This window comes from Dama dama, chromosome 12 (assembly GCF_033118175.1).
Source record: "Dama dama isolate Ldn47 chromosome 12, ASM3311817v1, whole genome shotgun sequence".
Classification (NCBI taxonomy): domain Eukaryota; kingdom Metazoa; phylum Chordata; class Mammalia; order Artiodactyla; family Cervidae; genus Dama; species Dama dama.
Genome location: NC_083692.1, coordinates 64,024,449 through 64,044,789, shown reverse-complemented (window position 1 = coordinate 64,044,789; position 20,341 = coordinate 64,024,449). Strand labels below are relative to the sequence as shown.

At 39.0% G+C, this 20,341-nt stretch overlaps 1 protein-coding gene across 1 annotated transcript; it reads left to right on the top strand.

Moving 5' to 3' along the window:
- On the top strand, window positions 1-12,046 carry HAUS2 (HAUS augmin like complex subunit 2). The gene is made up of 6 exons (XM_061157468.1): window positions 1-130; window positions 5,125-5,217; window positions 5,547-5,616; window positions 6,703-6,835; window positions 8,261-8,369; window positions 9,979-12,046. Exons 1-6 carry the CDS (start codon window positions 38-40, stop codon window positions 10,186-10,188), a joined length of 708 nt encoding a protein of 235 aa, XP_061013451.1. The 5' UTR covers window positions 1-37; the 3' UTR covers window positions 10,189-12,046.
- Window positions 12,047-20,341: the final 8,295 nt, after the last annotated feature.

Sequence of the window (20,341 nt, the reverse complement as noted above, 5' to 3'; positions counted from 1 at the left end):
TCACTCTGCGCGCCACCCGGGAAGGTGGCTCCCTGCCATGGCCGCGGCGAACCCCTGGGACCCGGCTACCGCGCTAAACGCTGCTGGGCTACTGCTGGGCCATTTCATTACATCGGAGTTGGTCACTCAGGTGCGTGGGGACGATTGCGTCATTAAGGAGGTGTACCCGGTGGCGACAGAAGCTGGCTGTGAGGTGGTGGTGCTGGCTGCCAGAGTGGGTGTGAGGGTGCCGGCTGGAGGCCGATAGGGCTGCTTGCTGGCAGAAGTGACTGGTCCGCGTTGGGTTATGCGCAAATGGGGCTCTGAGTAGATGGTCTTTCAAATGTCTGGCAGGCGAGATATCTCAGGTCAGTTCGTGGGCGATAATAAAAACTAATGTTTCCCCGCCTTTTTTCAATCCAGTGATAACCGCCTCTAGATTGTATGGATGGCGGGGTTGGGAAATAATGGGTAGATAGTTAAAACGGACGTTCCCAAACGATGCTCATCGTGTAAAATATTGAAATCTTACGAAGCGCTGGGTCCGGGAGGGCGCCAAGGGAAGCAAGCATCTTTACAGGCTAGGGAGTCGGGGGGCTGAGGGGTGGGGAGAGGGTTATTGGCGAGAAAGACCCGAAAGGCCTGGATATGAATGGCAAAACATAACCATAACACTCCCCAGTTCTCATCTTCCTCACTTCTCTCCTGTGTTTTCTTCCTACCAACTTGTCTAGGGCTCTGGGAGATAGTGAAGGATAGGGAAGCCTGTCATGCTGCAGTCCTTGGGGTCACAGAGTCAGACAGCTTGTATAGTCTAGTTCTGTAACAAAGTATTTGATAAATTCATACTATAAGACATTTGGGATTTGTCAGTCTAGAATATTTTGGTAGAAGATAAACCAAGGGAATAAGACTCTGGTGAGTTAGGCTGCTGATTGCTTTGGGGAGGATCTTCCTTGTGTACTTTAGGTAAGGCTAATTAGACATACTTGTTTTTGCCTACAGGTAAGATCTGCCAATCCATAGCTCCTTAAGACCATCTTATAATCTTACTACACAGCTAGATCCAATGAGGAAACTTCTCAGATTTGTAGCATGATTCTACTTTAAGCAAACTGTACATATGAAAACCGATTTTTATTATAAGGATTTATCCTTCTTTCAGAATGATGTATTATATGATCCCTTTAAACAGTCTATCCATTAAGTACACATCATCCCATGTGTGTTAAAAATTAAGAGCGATGCTTAAAACTGTGTGATGTGATATGATACAATGCTTTTAGAAAATATAGCTTATTGAAGCTTTGTTCTGTTTTGATCTATCCATTGGAGAATGGTTTAGTGAAAGAAAGGTAGGGTTAATTGTCTATAGGATAATAAGGGATACTGCTTTGGCTTATGCCCTGTTGTTGTTCTTACTCTGTGACCCCAGGGACTGCAGCCTGCCAGTCTTCCCTGTTCTTCACCATCTCCCAGAGTTTGCTCAAATTCATGTCCATTGAATTGGTGGTGCTATCTAACCATCTCATCCTCTGCCATCCTCTTCTTCTGCCTTCAGCCTTTCCCAGCATCAGGGTCTTTTCCAGTGAGTCGGCTCTTTGCATCAGGTGGCCAAAGTATTGGAGCTTCAGCTCAGCATCAGTCCTTCCAATGAATATTTAGGATTGATTTCCTTTAGGATTGACTGGTTTGATCTCCTTGCAGTCCAAGGGACTCTCAAGAGTCTTCTCCAGCACTGTAATTCAAAAGCATGGATTCTCTGGTGCTCAGCCAACTCTTACATCCATACATGACTACTGGAAAAACCATAACTTTGACTATACGGACCTTTGTTGGCAAAGTGATGTCTCTGCTTTTTCATACTCTGCCTAGGTTTGTCATAGCTTTCCTTCCAAAGAGCAAGCATCTTTGAACTTCATGGCTGCAGTCACCGTCCACACTGATTTTGGAACCCAAGAAAATAAAATCTGTCACTGTTTCCAATTTTTCCACATCTATTTGCCATGAAGTGATGAGACTGGATGCCATGATCTTAGTTTTTTGAGTGTTGAGTTTTAAGCCAGCTTTTTCAGTGTCCTCTTTCACCCTCATCAAGAGGCTCTTTCGTTCCTCTTCACTTTCTGTCATTAGAGTGGTATCTGCATATCTGAGGTTGTTGATAATTCTTTTAGTGGCTTTGTGAAAGTGTTAGTCGCTCAGTTGTGTCCCACTCTTTGCAACACCATGGACTGTAACCCTCGAGGCTCCTCTGTCCATGTAAATCTCCAGGCAAGAACACTGGAGTGGGTAGCCTTTCCCTTCTCCAGGGGATCTTCCTGACCCAGGGATCAAACCCAGTCTCGTGCATTGCATGCAGATTCTTTACTGTCTGAGCCACCACGGAAGTCCTTACATCCTGTATATTCTGGCAAACTTGAGTCACAGCGCCTTGATCTGAGCTCCCTCTACTGGCAACACATGAGATAAGGATCCAGACCTAAAAAAACCCCTCAGAATCTATTTTCTAATAGAAAGGAAGAGTACTTCACATACGTAAACACATAGGCTATTTTCTGTGTACTGCTCTCTTCCGCACCTTGCTCCCATTTTAGAGCCTCTCTGTTACGCTGCCTCCCTTTTAATGTCCCTAGCTAGAATTCAGTATGAAGAAGAAAGGACAGAGAAGAAAAGAAAGAATGCTCACAGATACAAGCATAAACAGATATGTAGATATAGATACCACAGTGTTACCAGGATTTTCACGTGAATGTCTAGCACATGAATGTCCTGGATTTCAACTTCTTGTACCTAGCAGCAGAGTAAACAGAAATACCCTAAACAGATGCCCAGTGGCATGTAAAGTTCATATAATATATAATGGTAGTTGTCAATAGTAAAGACTTTCGAATTTTCCAATCCTTGCTTTTTTTTTAAGGTGTTCCCTAAGTCACAGTCCTCAAAACAGAATTTCCATTTACTAGAGGAATTTGACTGTTCTTTCTCTTCTCTCTCCTTTTCTTGAAAATTCTTGTTTTCCCTTTGGTTTCTCTTGCATGTTTGTGGATAAGCTCCATTACTGTGTTGTTGAACCCAAGAGTTTACTAGTTTGCAGACCTGCAACCAAGATTAGTGTACAAACATGGAAGGATGGAGAGGTACCAGAGAAGGAGGAAGTTACAATGAGAAATAGGAGATGTTTTACTTTAATTTACCTTCTTACCTTTAATTTACCTTCTAAGAGAGAACAGAAAGAGTCAGGCCAATATAATGGAAATGCAAATTGAATGTATTCTCATTTCAGCCCTGTTACACATTGGCAGTATAAAGTTGAACTAATACTTAACCTCCCCAATCCTCAAATTTGCCATCAGTAAAATATCCTGTGTTGTCTACCTCAATGAATGGTATAACTATCTGTCCAGTCACCTGAAGCAGAATCCTTGGGAGTCATTACTGACTTGACTGTCTTCCTCATTCCCTGTATCAACTAGGACTTATGAATTCCATCTTCTTAGGAACTAATATTTCTCCCTCCCTTTCCTTTTTAACTGCTACTGACCTAATCCACAGTTTCATCTTCTCACCGGGTATGCTGTGGCAGCCACCTGTCTAAATATCCAACCTTCAGTCTGGCTCCACTAGTTTTTTGTCTGTTTGTTTGATGTTGTTGGCTCATTACCGGAGTAGGTTGGTGTTTTTTACCCCACAATGTTGTGAAACTCTTTTCAAACTTTTCTTTATTATCCCCAATGGAATCCCCCTACTCATTAAGCAGACACTTCCCACTCCTTCCTCCCACCATCTCCATTAATTTTATTTTCCATACTATCTCCATTTACATTTCTAAAATAGGTATTATATACGATTGTGTCACTTCTTCATCAGAAAACTTTAAATTGCTCTCATTTTCTGCATTATGATTGCTTATCATAGCTATCAAGATCTGCCATGATTATGTAGAAAACTGTTTCCAGATTCATCTTCCCCTTCTCACATATATGTTAGTACTAACTGATAGTTTCTGAGCATTTATAATGTCTAGAATACCTTTTCCTTACCATCCATCATGAGCTTGTTAAGGGCAGAGAGCTTGTTTCATTCATCTTTGAATCTTCCATTATCTAACTCAATGTTTATAAATTGGTTATCATCATTCAGCCAACTTTTGCTATGAAGGGCCATAGAGTAAGTATTTGAGGCTTTTAGGTCCATAGGGTCAAAACTAGGCTATTTTAGTATGAGAACAACATGAGATAATAAGTAAATGAATGAACAAAGTTGAGTTTCAGTGAAACTTTATTTCTGGACCCTGAGATTTGAATTTCATTTAATTTCCATGTGTCACAAAATATTTTTCTTTTCATTTTTTTCTACAACAATTAAGAAACATAAAAACCATTCTTGACCCTTAAGCTACACAGAAACAGGCAATGGGCCATATTTAATTCATAGGCGGTGGCTTTCCAGCCCCTGGCCTATATGGTATCTGAAGTTCTTTCCTGTGCCAACATTCTAGAAAAGAAAAAGAGAATAGAAAAAACTATGGATGAAGCCAAGGGATGAAAAAGATAATGTTCTTATTCTGTGATAACCTGCAATTTAAAAAAGTGATATAACAGACTGAAAGGATATAAAGGAAGTGGGGCAAGGGAGTAGGCTTTTTACAAGAATAATTATGCCTGGACAAAACTATTCCTTTATCTGAGAGAGGAAGAATATGGAAAGAGACAATGTGACTTGTAGCCAACAGACGTCATTTAATGAATCAGATGAATGATTCCATGGCCCAGAGTGTTTGATTTTAGCCCCAGCAAGGCCTAATAGACTAGGTTTGGTCATTTGTGTAGAAGTGGTTCTCTAGCAAACTCAACCTTAGAATTCTCTGGTAAACTATCAGTAGTGCCAATCTGTTGTGCATGATGCTTTAGGAAATAGTACAAAGTGATTTTGTTTGTTTTTCTTATTTTTTAAATATTTGGGCAAAGGATTTGTGATGGTGGAGGTTTTAAAAACAGGAAATACACATTGCTACTTCTATACTTCATTTTTCAGGGGGAGTGTTGGGCATATCCTCATATTTTAGACATGTGGGCATGCTATTCCAGTGCACACAAACTTTTTCTGACATACTACTACTTACTTTGTCTGTTCATTTACCAATAGGAGATGTTAAATATATCTAAGAAATCAACTTCTTGCTTTGTGAACTTCTCCAGACTACAGCAGATCACAGATATTCAAGCTGAAATCTACCAGGTAAATTTTGTTGGAGTTTCTACTATCCACTTCTGCTAAAGGAAAGCATCTTAATTAGTTCCAACAATTTTCTTGCATGTAGAATGGTGTCTAGGACATAGCTGTGTAGGCTTTTCTTAGCAGTAGTTAATAATAGTAGTAATCATAGTAGTAATGAGTAGTAGCAATAGCAGCAACAGGGCTTAAACACCAAAATGAAAAGCTTCCATAACAAATCGTCTTCCTGCTCCCTTTAAATATTCCTGAGTTAAAGACTGTCCTTTTTTTTGAATCAAAGTTTTAAGCTTTTACTTCAGGTGAGCTAAGTGGTATTTTTGTTTCTAATGTAGAAAAACCTGGAAATTGAACTCCTAAGCCTAGAAAAAGATGCAGCAGATGTTGTCCATCCTTCCTTTTTGGGTAAGTGATTTAGTTAAATGAGCAATCATTAGAATGCCAACTTTTTCTTGAGATTACTTTAAATAAGCACTAGGGTACAAGGTTATGAAAATTTTTCCAGGTATTATGCCAAAACTAACAAAGTCTGCTTTTTGGTGTGCTCAAATAGAAGTCCTGTGGGTTTAGCTATTGCAAATAGCATAAGAAGTGGCCGAGGTAGGAGCTCCTCAGAGTCAGCAGAGCCTAAAAGACAAAGGCTGAAGAATCTTACAGATGAAAGGATCCTAAAGAGATATGATAGCTAAAGCAAAGGGTAGCCATGGATTGAATATTTGATTAGAAAAAATTTTTTTGGTATAAATGACATTATTATTATGATATTTGGTGATGTTTAAATATAGGCTGTATTAAATATTGGTAGTATTGTACCAATGTTAAATTATCTGAATTTGATAGTAGTGATTTGATTCTCTTATATAACTACACTTGTTGTTACATTGGAGAATGTTCCTATTTGGTAAAATACATGCTAAAGTTTTAGAAGTAAAAGGTCATGACATCTGCAACTTACTCTCAAATTGGTTATGAAAAATATATGTATGTGAGTATAAAGAAAGAGGAGTAAAAATGTAGCTAAATGTTGGTTGGTGAATCTAGGTGAAATGTATATGGGAGTTCAGTCAGTGAACTTTTCTTGAAACTCTTCTGTAAGTTTGAAATTTTTTTAAAATAATGATTTAAGAGTCAGTTGATAGCCATTAACTGAATTCGGGGGAAAATACTGAAATAAAAGTAGCTGAGAAGACACATGTTTGCTTTTTAGTGTTCATATAGAATATTAGAGGCAAAGACTTTATGAGAAAAATATGGCTCTGGCTATAAAAAGGAGGAGTAGATTTGGAAAACACTAAGAATTTAGCACTAGATTGGGTAATCAGTAGGAAAAGGAAGAGAAAATATTAATAGGTGAAAATGAAACTGGTATTGGGTATTAATGATAGCAAAGGGGAGATATTTAGGAGAGAAATGGTGGGCTTGATTTTTGATGTTGATAGTGATTTCAAAACTTGTTCTGTTAACTATAAATTCTGATTCTGGTTTGTGTAGCTCAGAAGTGTCATAGTCTGCAAAGCATGAATAATCATTTGGAAGCAGTGCTAAAAGAAAAGCGGTCCCTCAGGCAGAGACTGTTGAAACCCATATGCCAAGGAAACTTGCCTATTGAAGCTGTTTATCACAGGTTAGACTACAAAGTAGACATTAACAGTTACATGTTTCCTGAGGGTAGTTTTGTTTAGACTAGTAGTTATTTCATAGCATAATTCATTGAATAGTATATGAGTGATTGTATCTATTAACATTATTATTAATGCTGATACATTAAACCAGAAAGAAAACCCTTTACTTTTAAAGAATTATAGCAATGGTGAAGAGAAAGGCATTTCTTTTGCCCAGTGTCTTGGAAATTATAATGAAAGCAATTAGATTCATAACATACTAAGGTGGATAAAATCATTTTTATTGTGTATAGACAGTTTTCTGTGATGTAAATTTATTATTATGTTAATATCTCTATATAAAAATTCTGTCGGAGTTTAAGCAGGGACAGATGAACACAGGGTCAACCAAAAGGAGGAAAATTACAATTCTGATCTCACCTGTGCTGACTGTATGCCTCAAAGCCTTGGGCAAATGACTTAAATTTTTACCTTAGTTTCCCATTCCATGGAAAGGGCATGCTCTCTTTTTCTTAAAGGAGTATGGGAAGTATCAAATTGAAGGTATAGGTTATTATTAATAATAAATAATAATAAAATTAAAAAGCAGGCATCTGGGGATCTGATTGCTTTCTCCAACCAGTGTCTTACTAACTGACCCTGAGCCGATCAGTATTTCTTTTTTTTTTTAAAAAATTTTTATTTATTTATTTGGCTATGAGAGGTCTGAGTTACAGCATACAGGATCTTTAATGGTGGCATGCACGATCTAGTTCCCTGACCAGGGATGGAACCCAGGCCCCCTGCACTGGGGAGTGCAGAGTCTTAACTGCTGGACCACCAGGGAAGGCCCAGTATTTCCTCTTAAGTGTCAAATCTTTTACCTTACAGTCAAATAATAGATATACAAATCCCATGCTTGGGAATATATTCAGTATAGTAAAATATCATTAATGTATATACTATACATTATAAATATCAGAAGAACTAAGTAATAATTTGAAGGCATTTTGCAAATATAAAGATTCAAAGTAGTTTCTTGTGTAGGCTATTTCAGTGAAGCACATTTATCCTTGTTGTCTTCACCCTTCACCAAGAATAAGTAGATTGAAATGGAATGAGGTTTTACCTAGAGAAATTCTTTTACTTACGTAAGAAAATTATTCACATTCATGTTTGTCTAACATTAGGTAACATTAGACACGATTAGTGTTGTCTCTCTCTGTTTTTCTGTTTGGATGACAAGCTAATTCCTGTTTAAAATGAAAAAGAAGGACCTTTTTTATCACTGATATTTCCATGAATGCAGAAAGGTTATTAATGACTCATTGCGTAGATTGTAATTCTCTTATTTCATATTAAAAGTTCTAATTAAAGGGAAAAAAGAAAACACAAAATATCTGAAGTGGGAAAAAAAATAGTTGACTTTTTTTTTCTCCCTCCTTCAGATACATAGTGCATTTGCTGGAATTGGCAGTGACTTTCATTGAGAGATTAGAGGATCATCTTGAAACAATTAGAAATATCCCTTATTTAGATGCAGATCTAAAGAAAATGGTGAGTATTACCAATAGCATTTAGGTACTTCACTCCTTTCACCTTGCTTATAACTATCATTGGTTCTTTAATACTGGAATCTCAAATGTGTGCTCTCCCTGTTTAACTTTTTGATGGCTAATATTATCAGTGGATTATTTTTTTAATCAGGATGCCTTTTTTAAAATTTATAAGTCATTTTACATTGTTTTATCCTGATATTTAATAAATGTGTTATCTTCATTGTGCAAGGAACTATGCTATATGTATCATGAGAGAGAAACAGATATGACCAATCCCTTCCCTCAGATTCTCAAGGTTTGGTGAGAGAAAGTATAATATACTTTCTACTTTATAGTATTATTTGCACAGTGAGTACAGAAGAGAATGATAAAGAAGATGCTATCTATTAAGCACAGGAAAGGGGGTGATTACTTTCACTTTAAGAAGATTGGGAATAGAATAGGAAGTAGGAATACTTCAGTAAAGTTTTAAATAGGAGTTAGAAGCAAGCTGCATCTTGAAGAATCAGTGAAAAAGAGTAGCTCAGCCAAAAGCAGTTTGAGGCAAGACATGAAAATTAGAGAGCATAGGTAGTTTGAGAGAAGAATGGTAATCCAGTTGATTTTTAAGGGTATTGATAGGGAGATTGGCTCCGGGTTAGTTCATGGAATATTTTGAAAATCAAACTAAGAAGTTTAGACTTTGAGTATTGGGGAACTGTTGGATTTTTTTTTTTCCATTTGTTTTTAGAGATGTGCACAGAGGGTTGATTTACTTAATCAGAACTGTAGTTTAATCATGGAGAAAATAACTGGGGAGAGTGGACTGAGCCTTGTCACTCCCAAGTATGGGCACAGCATCAGCATCACCTGGAACCTTGTTAGAAATGCAGAACTCCTTCATCTTAGACCTTCAGAATCTGAATCTGCAGTTTAACAAGTTCCTCAGGTGATTTCTGTACACATTAAAATTTGATGAGCTGTGGGTTAGAGGACCAGGCAGAGGAACCAAAGGCAGAGAAACTTGGAGAATAAATACAGTTGTTCAGATAAAAGATTTAAAGCATCTGAATACAAAGGATTGTGTTGATTATTTTAGATTTTGGAGGTCAAGTTTCTATCATGTGGCTACTATTTGGACAAGTGACACATCCAAGGAATGAAGTTTCTAGCCTTGGGGACTTGAAGATGAGTAGTGTCAAGAGATTAAAGAAAAAAAAAAAGAGAGATTAAAGAAACCAATAAGTTTGTTTTCTGACATGTCTTATACAGAGAGTAAATGTTTAGTCATGGTTTGTTGAACTGTAGTTAAATTGAGTTTGAGATACTGAGTATGCATCTAGATGGAGATTTCCAGAAAACTGAAATGTAGGACTGAACTTTAGGAAGATTAGTTTGACAGTATAGACTGAGTGTCATTTGCATGAAGGTGATCAGTGAAGACAAAGGAGAGCTGAGCTCATGAAGAAAAAGAATGTGTAGGAGAGCACATTAAGGAGCCTTTGTATTAAGAGGCTGGAAAAGATCATTTGTAAACTTTGGGTGTCATAATTATGATGATACAGTAATGATGTATTAATGATAGACATGATTTCTCTCCTGTTTTCCCCTTCTTTCATATGTTACAGAGCACAGCTTTAGCAAAGATGGATATTTTGGTGACTGAGACAGAAGAACTGGCAGAGAATATACTCAAGTGGCGAGAACAACAAAAGGAAGTTTCCTCTCATATCCCCAAAATATTAGCTGAAAAAAATTCTCTTCATAAACATGGTGTTATAGTGCCTCCTTTACCTCTTACTTCTAAAGTTAATGTTCAAACTATTAATGCCAAGTAATTATCAACTGTTTATTTTTATTTAATTATATGTAATTGTGTGAAGCCCATTTTAGTCAATTATAACACAGGTATTTATAGATTTTGCCACTAACCATACTGAAAGAGCCCTCTTTATATTGAAATACTGAGATTCCAAGTTCATTAAGACAAAACTGCATTTTCTTTTGTTTTCCATGTATTTTTATTCCACTTTTCAGTAAAACTCAAATATTACTATGGCATTTTATTAACATGAGTGCATTAACCATATCTTAGGCAGCAGACTTTATTATGTTTTTAAAAAATGCATGTTTTTGAATTAGAAGAGTGTAGAATCTGAAAGTATGTTGATTATTCCCGTGGGATTGTCACTAAGTGTACAAAAGAATAACAGCAGACCAGACTTCGATCCTTTGAAAGGCCTGCTTGTAAAGTTGGACCTTGGCTGGCATCTGGAAACTTAGATTTCAAGAGGGTTCCCTCCACTCTCGTCAGTTAGAGTTGCTTGCTGAGACTAAGGTGTTTGTCCAGTGTGGTTTGTGCTAGCACATGCTTTCTTCCTGGGAATCTAGAATTTGGATATATGCTATGCAGGATGTACCTATGTGAATAGCTCACAATAACAACCCTGGCACAGCTTGTTTCTTTGTTTTGCATTGTTTTGGCCCTGCCGTGTGGCTTGTGGGATCTCAGTTCCCCAACCACGTATTGTACCCAGGCTGTTGGTAGTGAAAGCATGGAGTCCTAACCACCGAACTGCCAGGGAATTCCCTGACGCTGCATCTTTTGTTTTTGTTTGTTTGCTTTTGGCATTGCATCTTTAATGAGGTTTTATGGTAGACAATATTTCACACATGTCACAGTTCAGTTGCTGGAGGAATTAAGCACATCCTATGGGACTCTATTGGCAGAGGTCTCTGGAAGTTTGTGCCTGGTTTCCCCCTGGACCTTGCACTGTACACCTTTTGCTTTGCTCTTCTGCTTTGAAAGCTTTTGCTGGAGTAAATCGTAGCCATGAGTTCAGTGATGTGCTGAGTCCTATGAGTCCTCCAAGCATCTCATTAAACCAGGGTTGCAGGGCAAGGGGTTTTGGGGACCCAACACATGAAGCAGTTCCAGAGGATGTTCACTGGCAGCCTTAGAAACAGGCTAAAAAGCAAAGTAGAGCACAGAAAAGAAAAAGGCATATTATGGTAAAACTTTGAGAGGTTTTACCTCACAAATTGCTCAGATATTTTACATATCAGAGTTTATTATGCATATAAAAGAGACTGGTATACTAAGTCTTAGGATGTATTTATTTGTATCAGGAGTAAAACTACTCTTGGCTTATTTTCAAGCTTAGGGTTCTCTTTTGCTTTAAATGTATGCTTCAGTATTTTTATACTGAAAACAATATTTTATACTGTTGCATTCTCTATCACCAGAGTTCACTCATCCTTGTATTTAGCACACTCTTAAAGACAAGAAGACCTCAACATGGTGGATGAGTTAAGTAGCTGTCCATAAGGAAACAGGATCATTACCCAAAACTATCCTGCTAAAACAACATGGTTTGAAGCCTGTTTTGCTGACCTTTGCACATGGGGTATTGAAGAGTTGTCATAATTTCTCGAATATTGCTGAACATTGCCTAGACACTTTGAGCAAAACTTTTAGTTGTATTTCATTAGAAATCTGTTCAAGCCCATTCTTGGTTTCAAACATCTTACTAAGCATTTGCTTCGTGTAGTTTCATACATGTATATATGAGTATATATATATTTTAATGTCACAGTTATTGATATATGTGGTTGTTTTAAGTATCTTTTTTGCCTTTTTTTGTCTTTTATGTCTTTTTCAAGATAAAAAAATAAACCTTTAGTTTCTAACTAAAATTTTGTGGTCCTTGTCTGAATTCTGTATTGAAAGGACAGATTCTTTATTTAGCATACACAGTTAAAGTATAAGGATACAGTTTATCTGATTCACAAAAGCTTGAGATAAGTTAAGACTGAGGTCTACTACAAAGGGAAAAACTAATTTAGTACTGTGCTGAAGTCAATAAGTGTGGCTCAGTTGTTCTTTTCCCCCAGCTTCTAGACATATAGATAACTATCACTGTTGTTTAGTCACTAAGTTGGGTCTGACTCTTGGAGCCCTATGGACTGTAGCCCACCAGGCTCCTCTGTCCCTGGGATTCTCCAGGCAAGAATACTGGAGTGGGTTGCCATTTCCTTCTCCAGGGGATCTTCCCAACCATGGCTCCTGTGTCTCCTGAATTGGCAGACAGATTCTTTACCACCGGGTCACCAGGGAAGCCCCGCGCGCGAGTTCTCGGTTGCTTCAGTCGTGTCTGGCTCTGTGGCCCTGCGAACTGTAACCCACCAGGCTCCTCAGTCCGTGGGATTCTCCAGACAAGAGTACTGGAGTGGGTGGCCCTGCCCTCCAGGGGATCTTCCCGACCCAGGGATTGAAATCGAGTCTCCTGTGTCTCCTGCACTGCAGGCGGATTCTTTACCGTTAAGCCAACGGGGAAGCCCAAGGGAAGCCCCAGACACTATCAATAAAACCAACCAAACAAAAATAGTTCTGAGTGTTTTTCTACTTACACTAGGTGTGTGAGAGTTGTGAATTCACTTCTAACACAAGAATGATGCTACTTTATGAAGACCATTCTGAAGAAATTGAGTTGCTGCCTGATTTTTCCAGCATTTTTTCTTATTTTACCCCTTGCTCTGATTTGTGATTCTGCCGACCTGACCCCTGTTATCTTCTCAATGTTCCATATAGTTAGGAAAATAGTCTGAGGAACAGGAAAACCCAAAGGGTTTCCTGACAGGCAAAATATAGAGTTGAGATATTAATAAAATTAATCAATGTATTATGGAATTTCCTGAGGTAATCCCTGTAAAATATGAGTTTATACGAGATTTATTCTGCAATTTGGGGAATCTACTCAAGTAATTAAGTTTATCTTAGAAATTAGTATAAGTCAAGATAAGCAGATCACGTTCTAGAGTTCTTTTTATTTTGCCTTTTTTTTTTTTTCCTTTCTCACCATTTCCAAGTTATATTTTCTCTTCTTTTGGAAAAACCACATAAATGTTTGTAGGAAAAGATTTACATTAGGATGTGGTAAGAGCAGGAGTCCCATTAGCAATTTATGAACTTTTCCTAGGAGACTATAGACCTCCAAGGTTGCACTACCCAAATTTAGGGTACCAAAACAGGAGTCAAATATCACTTGAGACTTTGAATCACTTTAATGTAGAAGTCTAGTAAAAAGGAAAAGTCATTCATTTCCTGAAGGCTGTGGTGAGATTACATTTTCAAGAAGACCCTACTCAGACTCAATATGCTTCCTTGTCAAAAATTAATTTACCTCAAGATGGCAACATATACTTATTTTTGATCAGTAGATACTAATAAAATTTTCTGTAACTTACATTTTCTTTTCTGAGTCTTACCTTTTGCGAGGCATAAAAATTTACCCTGGTCAATGAAGATTTACTTGAAAAACTTTGCTGGATGGAAGGCTTTCTGCAGAAAACCTGATGATAGGTGGGAATCACTGAATAGTGTATCACTAATCTGAGCTGCCTTTTCTCTCCAAGCTCATCTTATATTCTTTCCATCTCCAACCCCAAATTCAGAGATTTAGAGACAGAGCTGTCTTTAGCTACTACATTATGGAGAGTAATAGCAAAGGCAAATTAGATCTGGTTTTGAATCCAAGTCCCACCATTTACTAGCTGTATATTCTTTCTAACTTACTTAGTCTCACTTTCCTCATCTCTGAAATGAGATGATAACTACCTACTTCATGGGTTCTTGGGAAGAGTAAATGAGATAATGCATAAAAACCAATCAGTCACTAGTACATAATAATTGAAAGTCATTGCTGTTATTAGATATAACCAAAACAAAGGTGATTTTGATAACTCCCTTTTTAAGCTATTCCTTTTATTCCTCCAGGCAGTATGTTCCAAAAATATGAACTGGATATGATGGAACTTAGTTAAGGAAACCATTCTGGATCCCCTGAAACTTTACCTTATAAATCACAGTGAGGTCACTTTAAGGAGTCCAGAGGGAGAAATCTAGCTTGGTTAAATCTCAAAACAGTGTAACTTCATTTCTAACAAAGGAAATTCAGATTAAAACTTCTTAAGGTGCTTTTTTCTCACCTATCTAATTGGCATAAATTCGAAAGTTTGTCGAGATACTCTGCTGATGAGGCTGTGGAAAAACAGGAATGCTCAGTATTGCTGATGGAAATGCAAAAATCAATCATATAGTCCCTACGGAGGAGAAAAACTGTTATTCGCTGTGATGTCCAACTCTTTGCAACCCCATGGACTGTAGCCTGCCAGGTTCCTCTGTCCATGGAATTCTCTAGGCAAGAATACTGTAGTGGGTTACCATGCCCTTCTCTGAGGGATCTTCCTGACCCAGGGGTTGAATGGGGGCCTCCTGCATCGTAGGCAGATTCTTTACCTTCTGAGCCAGGGAAGTCCTACAGAAGAAAATGGGAATATTTAGGTTACGTGTATAAGCATTTCCTTTTGGACTCAGTAGTTCTACTTTCAGGAACCTACTGCAAAGACATGCTGGCAAAAATAAGAAAAGATGTATGTATATGGCTACTTACACCAGGAATATTTCTAATACCAAAAGACTGGAAACAGTAAGATTTGCTATTAGTAAGGGAATGATAATGATAATATAAACTATGGACACCCACATAGAGCACCATGCAGATGTAGAAAGGAATGAGGTATATCTCTATATACTGACAGGAAGTGATTCACAGGATACACTGTAAAGTATAAAACAAAGTCAGTCAGGAATCCCCCAGTGGCCCAGTGGTTAAGACTCAGCGCATTCACCGTTGTGGCCCAGGTTCAGTCCCTGTTCAGGGAACTAAGATTCCACAAGGTATGCAGAGCAGCCAAAGCGCCGAAACAAACAAACAAAACCAAAGTCAGAATAGTATGCATGTTACTGCTTATGTAAGAAAGGGGGAAGGATAAAAAATATATTGTATATATAGTATGTATAGTATACATATAAACTGAAAGGCATGGAAATGAAATTTTTTTCCTACTCCTTCAGGTGCAAAAGTAGGTTATTTGAGATATTCCTTATTTCTTTAGGCATTTTTTGCTATGAGCTTCCCTCTTACAGCTGTTTTGTTGTATTTCATAAGTTCTGTTATGTTTATTATGTTTGTTATGTTTGTCTTACATTTTTTACATTTTTTTCTTTGGTTTCTTTTCTGACCCATTAGTTATTCAGTAGCATGTTGTTTAATCACATATTTGTGAATTTTCCAGTTTTCTTCTTATAATTGCTTTTTAGTTTCATACCATTGTGGTCAGAAAAGATGTCTGATATGGTTTCAATCCTCTTAAATTTATCTTATTTCATGGCATTACATAAACTAATATGTCAATTATATGTTAAAAATTTATTAAATTATTACAATTTAAATTTTTTTAATTAAAAAATAAAGACATAAAAGGAAGCAGAAATCCTTGAAGAAAAGGCCTATATCACACTTGGAACACGTTCAAGATGCACCTGAAACTTCCTGTCATGTCAGAAATAAAGGAAGCTAGCAGAGGCTACTGGAGAAGGCAATGGCACCCCACTCCAGTACTCTTGCCTGGAAAATCCCATGGACAGAGGAGTCTGGTAGGCTACAGTCCATGGGGTTGCTAAGAGTCAGACACGACTGAGCAACCTAACTTTCACTTTTCACTTTCATGCATTGGAGAAGGAAATGGCAACCCACTCCAGCATTCTTGCCTGGAGAATCCCAGGGATGGGGGAGCCTGGTGGGCTGCCATCTCTGGGGTCGCACAGAGTCGGACACGACTGAAGTGACTTAGCAGCAGCAGCAGCAGAGGCTATTGGAGCTGAGTCAAAAGTCAATGAGCCTCTTCAATAAATGGTGCTGGGAAAACTGGACAGTTACATGTAAAAGAATGAAATTAGAACACTTCCTAACACCATACACGAAGATAAACTCAAAATAGATTAAAAACGTAAATGTAAGACCAGAAACTATAAAACTCTTAAAGGAAAACAGAGGCAGAACACTCAATGACATAAATTAAAGCAAGATCCTCTATGACTCACCTCCTAGAGTAATGGAAATAAAAACAAAAGTAAACAAGTGGGACCTGATTAAACTTAAAAGCTTTTGCACAGCAAAGGAAACTATAAGCAAGGTGAAAAGACAACCCTCAGAATGAGACAAAATAACAACAAATGAAACAATTGACAAAGGATTAATTTCCAAAATATACAAGCAGCTCATACAACTCAATGCCAGAAAAACAAACAAACCAATCAAAAAATGGGGAAAAGACCTAAACAGACATTTCTCCAAAGAAGACATACATATGGTTAACAAACACATGAAAAGATGCTCAACATTGCTCATTATTAGAGAAATGCAAATCAAAACTACAATGAGATATCACCTCACACCAGTCGGAATGGGCATCATCAAAATGTCTACAAACAATAAATGCTGGAGAGGGTGTGGAGAAAAGGGAATGCTCTTGTACTGCTGGTGGGAATGTAAATTGATACAGCCACTATGGAAGATGGTATGGAGATTCCTTAAAAAACTAGGAATAAAACCACCATATATCCCAGCAATCCCACTCCTAGGCACATATCCTGAGGAAACCAGAATTGAAAGAGACACGTGTATCCCATTGTTCATTGCAGCACTATTTACAATAGCTAGAATATGGAAGCAACCTAGATGTCCATTGACAGATGAATGGATAAAGTTGTGGTGCATATACACAATGGAATATTACTAAGCCATAAAAAGGAACACAGTTGAGTCAGTTCTAATGAGACGGATGAACCTAGAACCTATGATACAGAGTGAAGTGAGTCAGAAAGACAAAGATAAATCCCATATTCTAATGCATGTATACAGAATCTAGAAAAATGGTACTAAAGAATTTACTTACAAGGCAACAGTGGAGAAACAGAGAATAGACATATGGACATGGGGAGAGGGGAGAAGAGGGTGAGATGTATGGAAAGAGTAACATGGAAACTTACATTACCATATGTAAAACAGAGAGTCAACAGGAATTTGCTGTATGACTCAGGAAACTCAAACAGGAGCTCTGTATCAACCTTGAGAGGTGGGATAAGGAAGGAGATTGGAGGGAGTTTCAATAGGGAGGGGATATATGTATACCTATGGCTGCTTCCATTCCAATCCCAAAGAAAGGCAATCCCAAAGAATGTTCAAACTACCGCACAATTGCACTCATCTCACACGCTAGTAAAGTAATGCTCAAAATTCTCCAAGCCAGGCTTCAGCAATACATGAAACGTGAACTTCCAGATGTTCAAGCTGGTTTTAGAAAAGGAAGAGGAACCAGAGATCAAATTGCCAACATCTGCTGGATCATCGAAAAAGCAAGAGAGTTCCAGGAAAACATCTATTTCTGCTTTATTGACTATGCCAAAGCCTTTGACTGTGTGGATCACAAGAAACTGTGGAAAATTCTGAAAGAGATGGGAATACCAGACCACCTGACCTGCCTCTTGAGAAACCTGTATGCAGATCAGGAAGCAACAGTTAGAACTGGACATGGACCAACAGATTTATTCCAAATAGGAAAAGGAATACCTCAAGGCTGTATATTGTCACCCTGCTCATTTAACTTATATGCAGAGCACATCATGAGAAACGCTGGGCTGGAAGAAGCACAAGCTCGAATCAAGGTTGTGGGGAGAAATATCAACAACCTCGATATGCAGATGACACCACCCTTATGGCAGAAAGTGAAGAGGAACTAAAAAACCTCTTGATGAAAGTGAAAGAGGAGAGTGAAAAAGTTGGCTTAAAGCTCAACATTCAGAAAACTAAGATCGTGGCATCTGGTCCCATCACTTCATGGGAAATAGATGGGGAAACAGTGGAAACAGTGGCTGACTTCATCTTTTGGAGGCTCCAAAATCACTGCAGATGGTGACTGCAGTCATGAAATTAAAAGACACTTACTCCTTGGAAGGAAAGTTATGACCAACCTAGATAGCATATTAAAAAGCAGAGACATTACTTTGCTGACAAAGGTCCATCTAGTCAAGGCTATGGTTTTTCCAGTGGTCATGTATGGATGTGAGAGTTGGACTGTGAAGAAAGCTGAGCACAGAAGAATTGATGCTTTTGAACTGTGGTGTTGGAGAAGACTCTTGAGAGTCCCTTGGACTGCAAGGAAATCCAACCAGTCCATCCTAAAGGAGATCAGTCCTGGGTGTTCGTTGGAAGGACTGATGCTGAAGCTGAAACTCCAGTACTTTGGCTACCTGATGTGAAGAGTTGACTCATTGGAAAAGACCCTGATGCTGGGAGCAGGGGGGGGCAGGAGGAGAAGGGGACGACAGAGGATGAGATGGCTGGATGGCATCACCGACTTGATGGACATGAGTTTGAGTAAACTCCGGGAGTTGGTGATGGACAGGGAGGCCTGGTGTGCTGCAATTCATGGGGTCGCAAAGAGTCGGACACGACTGAGCGACTGAACTGAACTGAACTCTATTTCTGTTTTGTAACTAAGTTCATCTGTACCATTTTTTTAGATTCCACATATAAGTGATATCATATGTTATTTGTCTTTGTTTGACTTACTTCACTCAGTATGACAATCTCTTGGTCCATCCATGTTGCAGAAAATGGCATTATTTCATTCTTTTTTATGGTTGAGAATAATTTTACTTAAAATCCGAAGGCTTTACCATGGCCTCATGCTACCTCTAGGATTTTCTCCCTGTCACTCCATGCTATCCCCACTGGCTTTCCTACCGTTCCTCTAACATTCCAGGTTTTTACCAAGTTCAGGGTCTGTTCCCTGTGTCTGAAACTGCCCTTCCACAGAACAGCATCACTCTTCTTTTACAACCTTCAGATTTTTCCCAAGTGTCACATTCCCAAGGCCTTCCCTGGCCATATTATTTACAGTTTCAACACCCTCCTTACTCACTTCCTACCCCTTTCTGCTTTATTTTCACTCCTTAGCTAATCTGATATACATTTTACTTAAATTGTTTTACTTATTATTAGTTTCTCTCACCAAGCTGCATGAGGTCAGAGGTTTGTCTATTTTCTTCATTGCTATGACCTTGATTGTAATATATGACTACTTAGGAAATACTTGTTAAACACACAAACTAATACCTGCAAGTGCTCCTCCCTCCAACACACATACAGTTTCTGAAACCCTATATAAAGTAGCACCTTTCTCCCTACATACACACAGAGACCATTACTGAATTTCCTTACCGAGCTTTTTCCAAAAAGTTTCATTTAGCACCATTCGGGATATCACATATTCACGTATTTACTCTCTCTTCCCTTCCCTGTGGATTCTAATTTCCACGAAGGTTAGGACTGTATCCTCAGCGCCTTAGAACAGCACTTGACTCTGAGGAGGTACTCAGCTACTTCTTGGATGAATTAATGAACCAGTTCCGTCCGATGGTATTCCCTACAAGGTCACAAACTCTGTTAGTGTGGCGCTGAGCTTCCAGCACAATCTAGAGAAGCTCGCCAGTGAACTCTAAACTCCGAATCCAGTGCCTCTTAAAGGAAAGACAATGCCCCTAGAAGGGAACAGCAAAAACATCGGTGTTCCCCACTTCATTTCTGCCCCTAAAAATTCAACCACAGAATTGACACATCAGGCCAACGCAGAGAATAAAGCATTTAGTACATTACTAAACGTACTAAACGAAGACTCTGTAAACTGTCTGGTGTTAACGAATTTACTCGACTTTGTAGTGCTTCGGACACTGGGAAAACAAAAGCTAGTTTCTCCCAAGCGGGAGCCAGCCTTACCCAGCCAGGATCTACACCACCCCGACCGCGAGTCTTAGGATTGGTCCAGGCTCCTCAGGCCTGGCTGGGCTTCCGGCCGGCTCCTGGGAGAGGCTGTCCCGAGAGGCGCGTGGGCGGAGCGGGGCGGGGCCGCCGGGGCGTCCTCCCGCCCACCCAGCTCAGGATTGGCCGAGGCCCGGCAGGCACCACCCCGGCCAGGCGTCGGCCCGCATATGGGCGGGGTCGTCCTGTGAGGCGCGTGGGGCAGGCGGGGCTGGACCTAGGTTGGGGCTGGGCTGGGGCTTGGCTTGGCTCAGGGCTGGGTCCCGGG

What these genes read in the sequence shown, in the direction of transcription:
- HAUS2 (XM_061157468.1), top strand. Translation starts at nt 38, where the DNA reads ATGGCCGCGGCGAACCCCTGGGACCCGGCTACCGCGCTAAACGCTGCT. An exon ending in CATCGGAGTTGGTCACTCAG is followed by an intron (nt 131 to 5,124) that starts GTGCGTGGGGAC and finishes ATTTACCAATAG; the next exon opens with GAGATGTTAAATATATCTAA. An exon ending in TGTCCATCCTTCCTTTTTGG is followed by an intron (nt 5,617 to 6,702) that starts GTAAGTGATTTA and finishes TGGTTTGTGTAG; the next exon opens with CTCAGAAGTGTCATAGTCTG.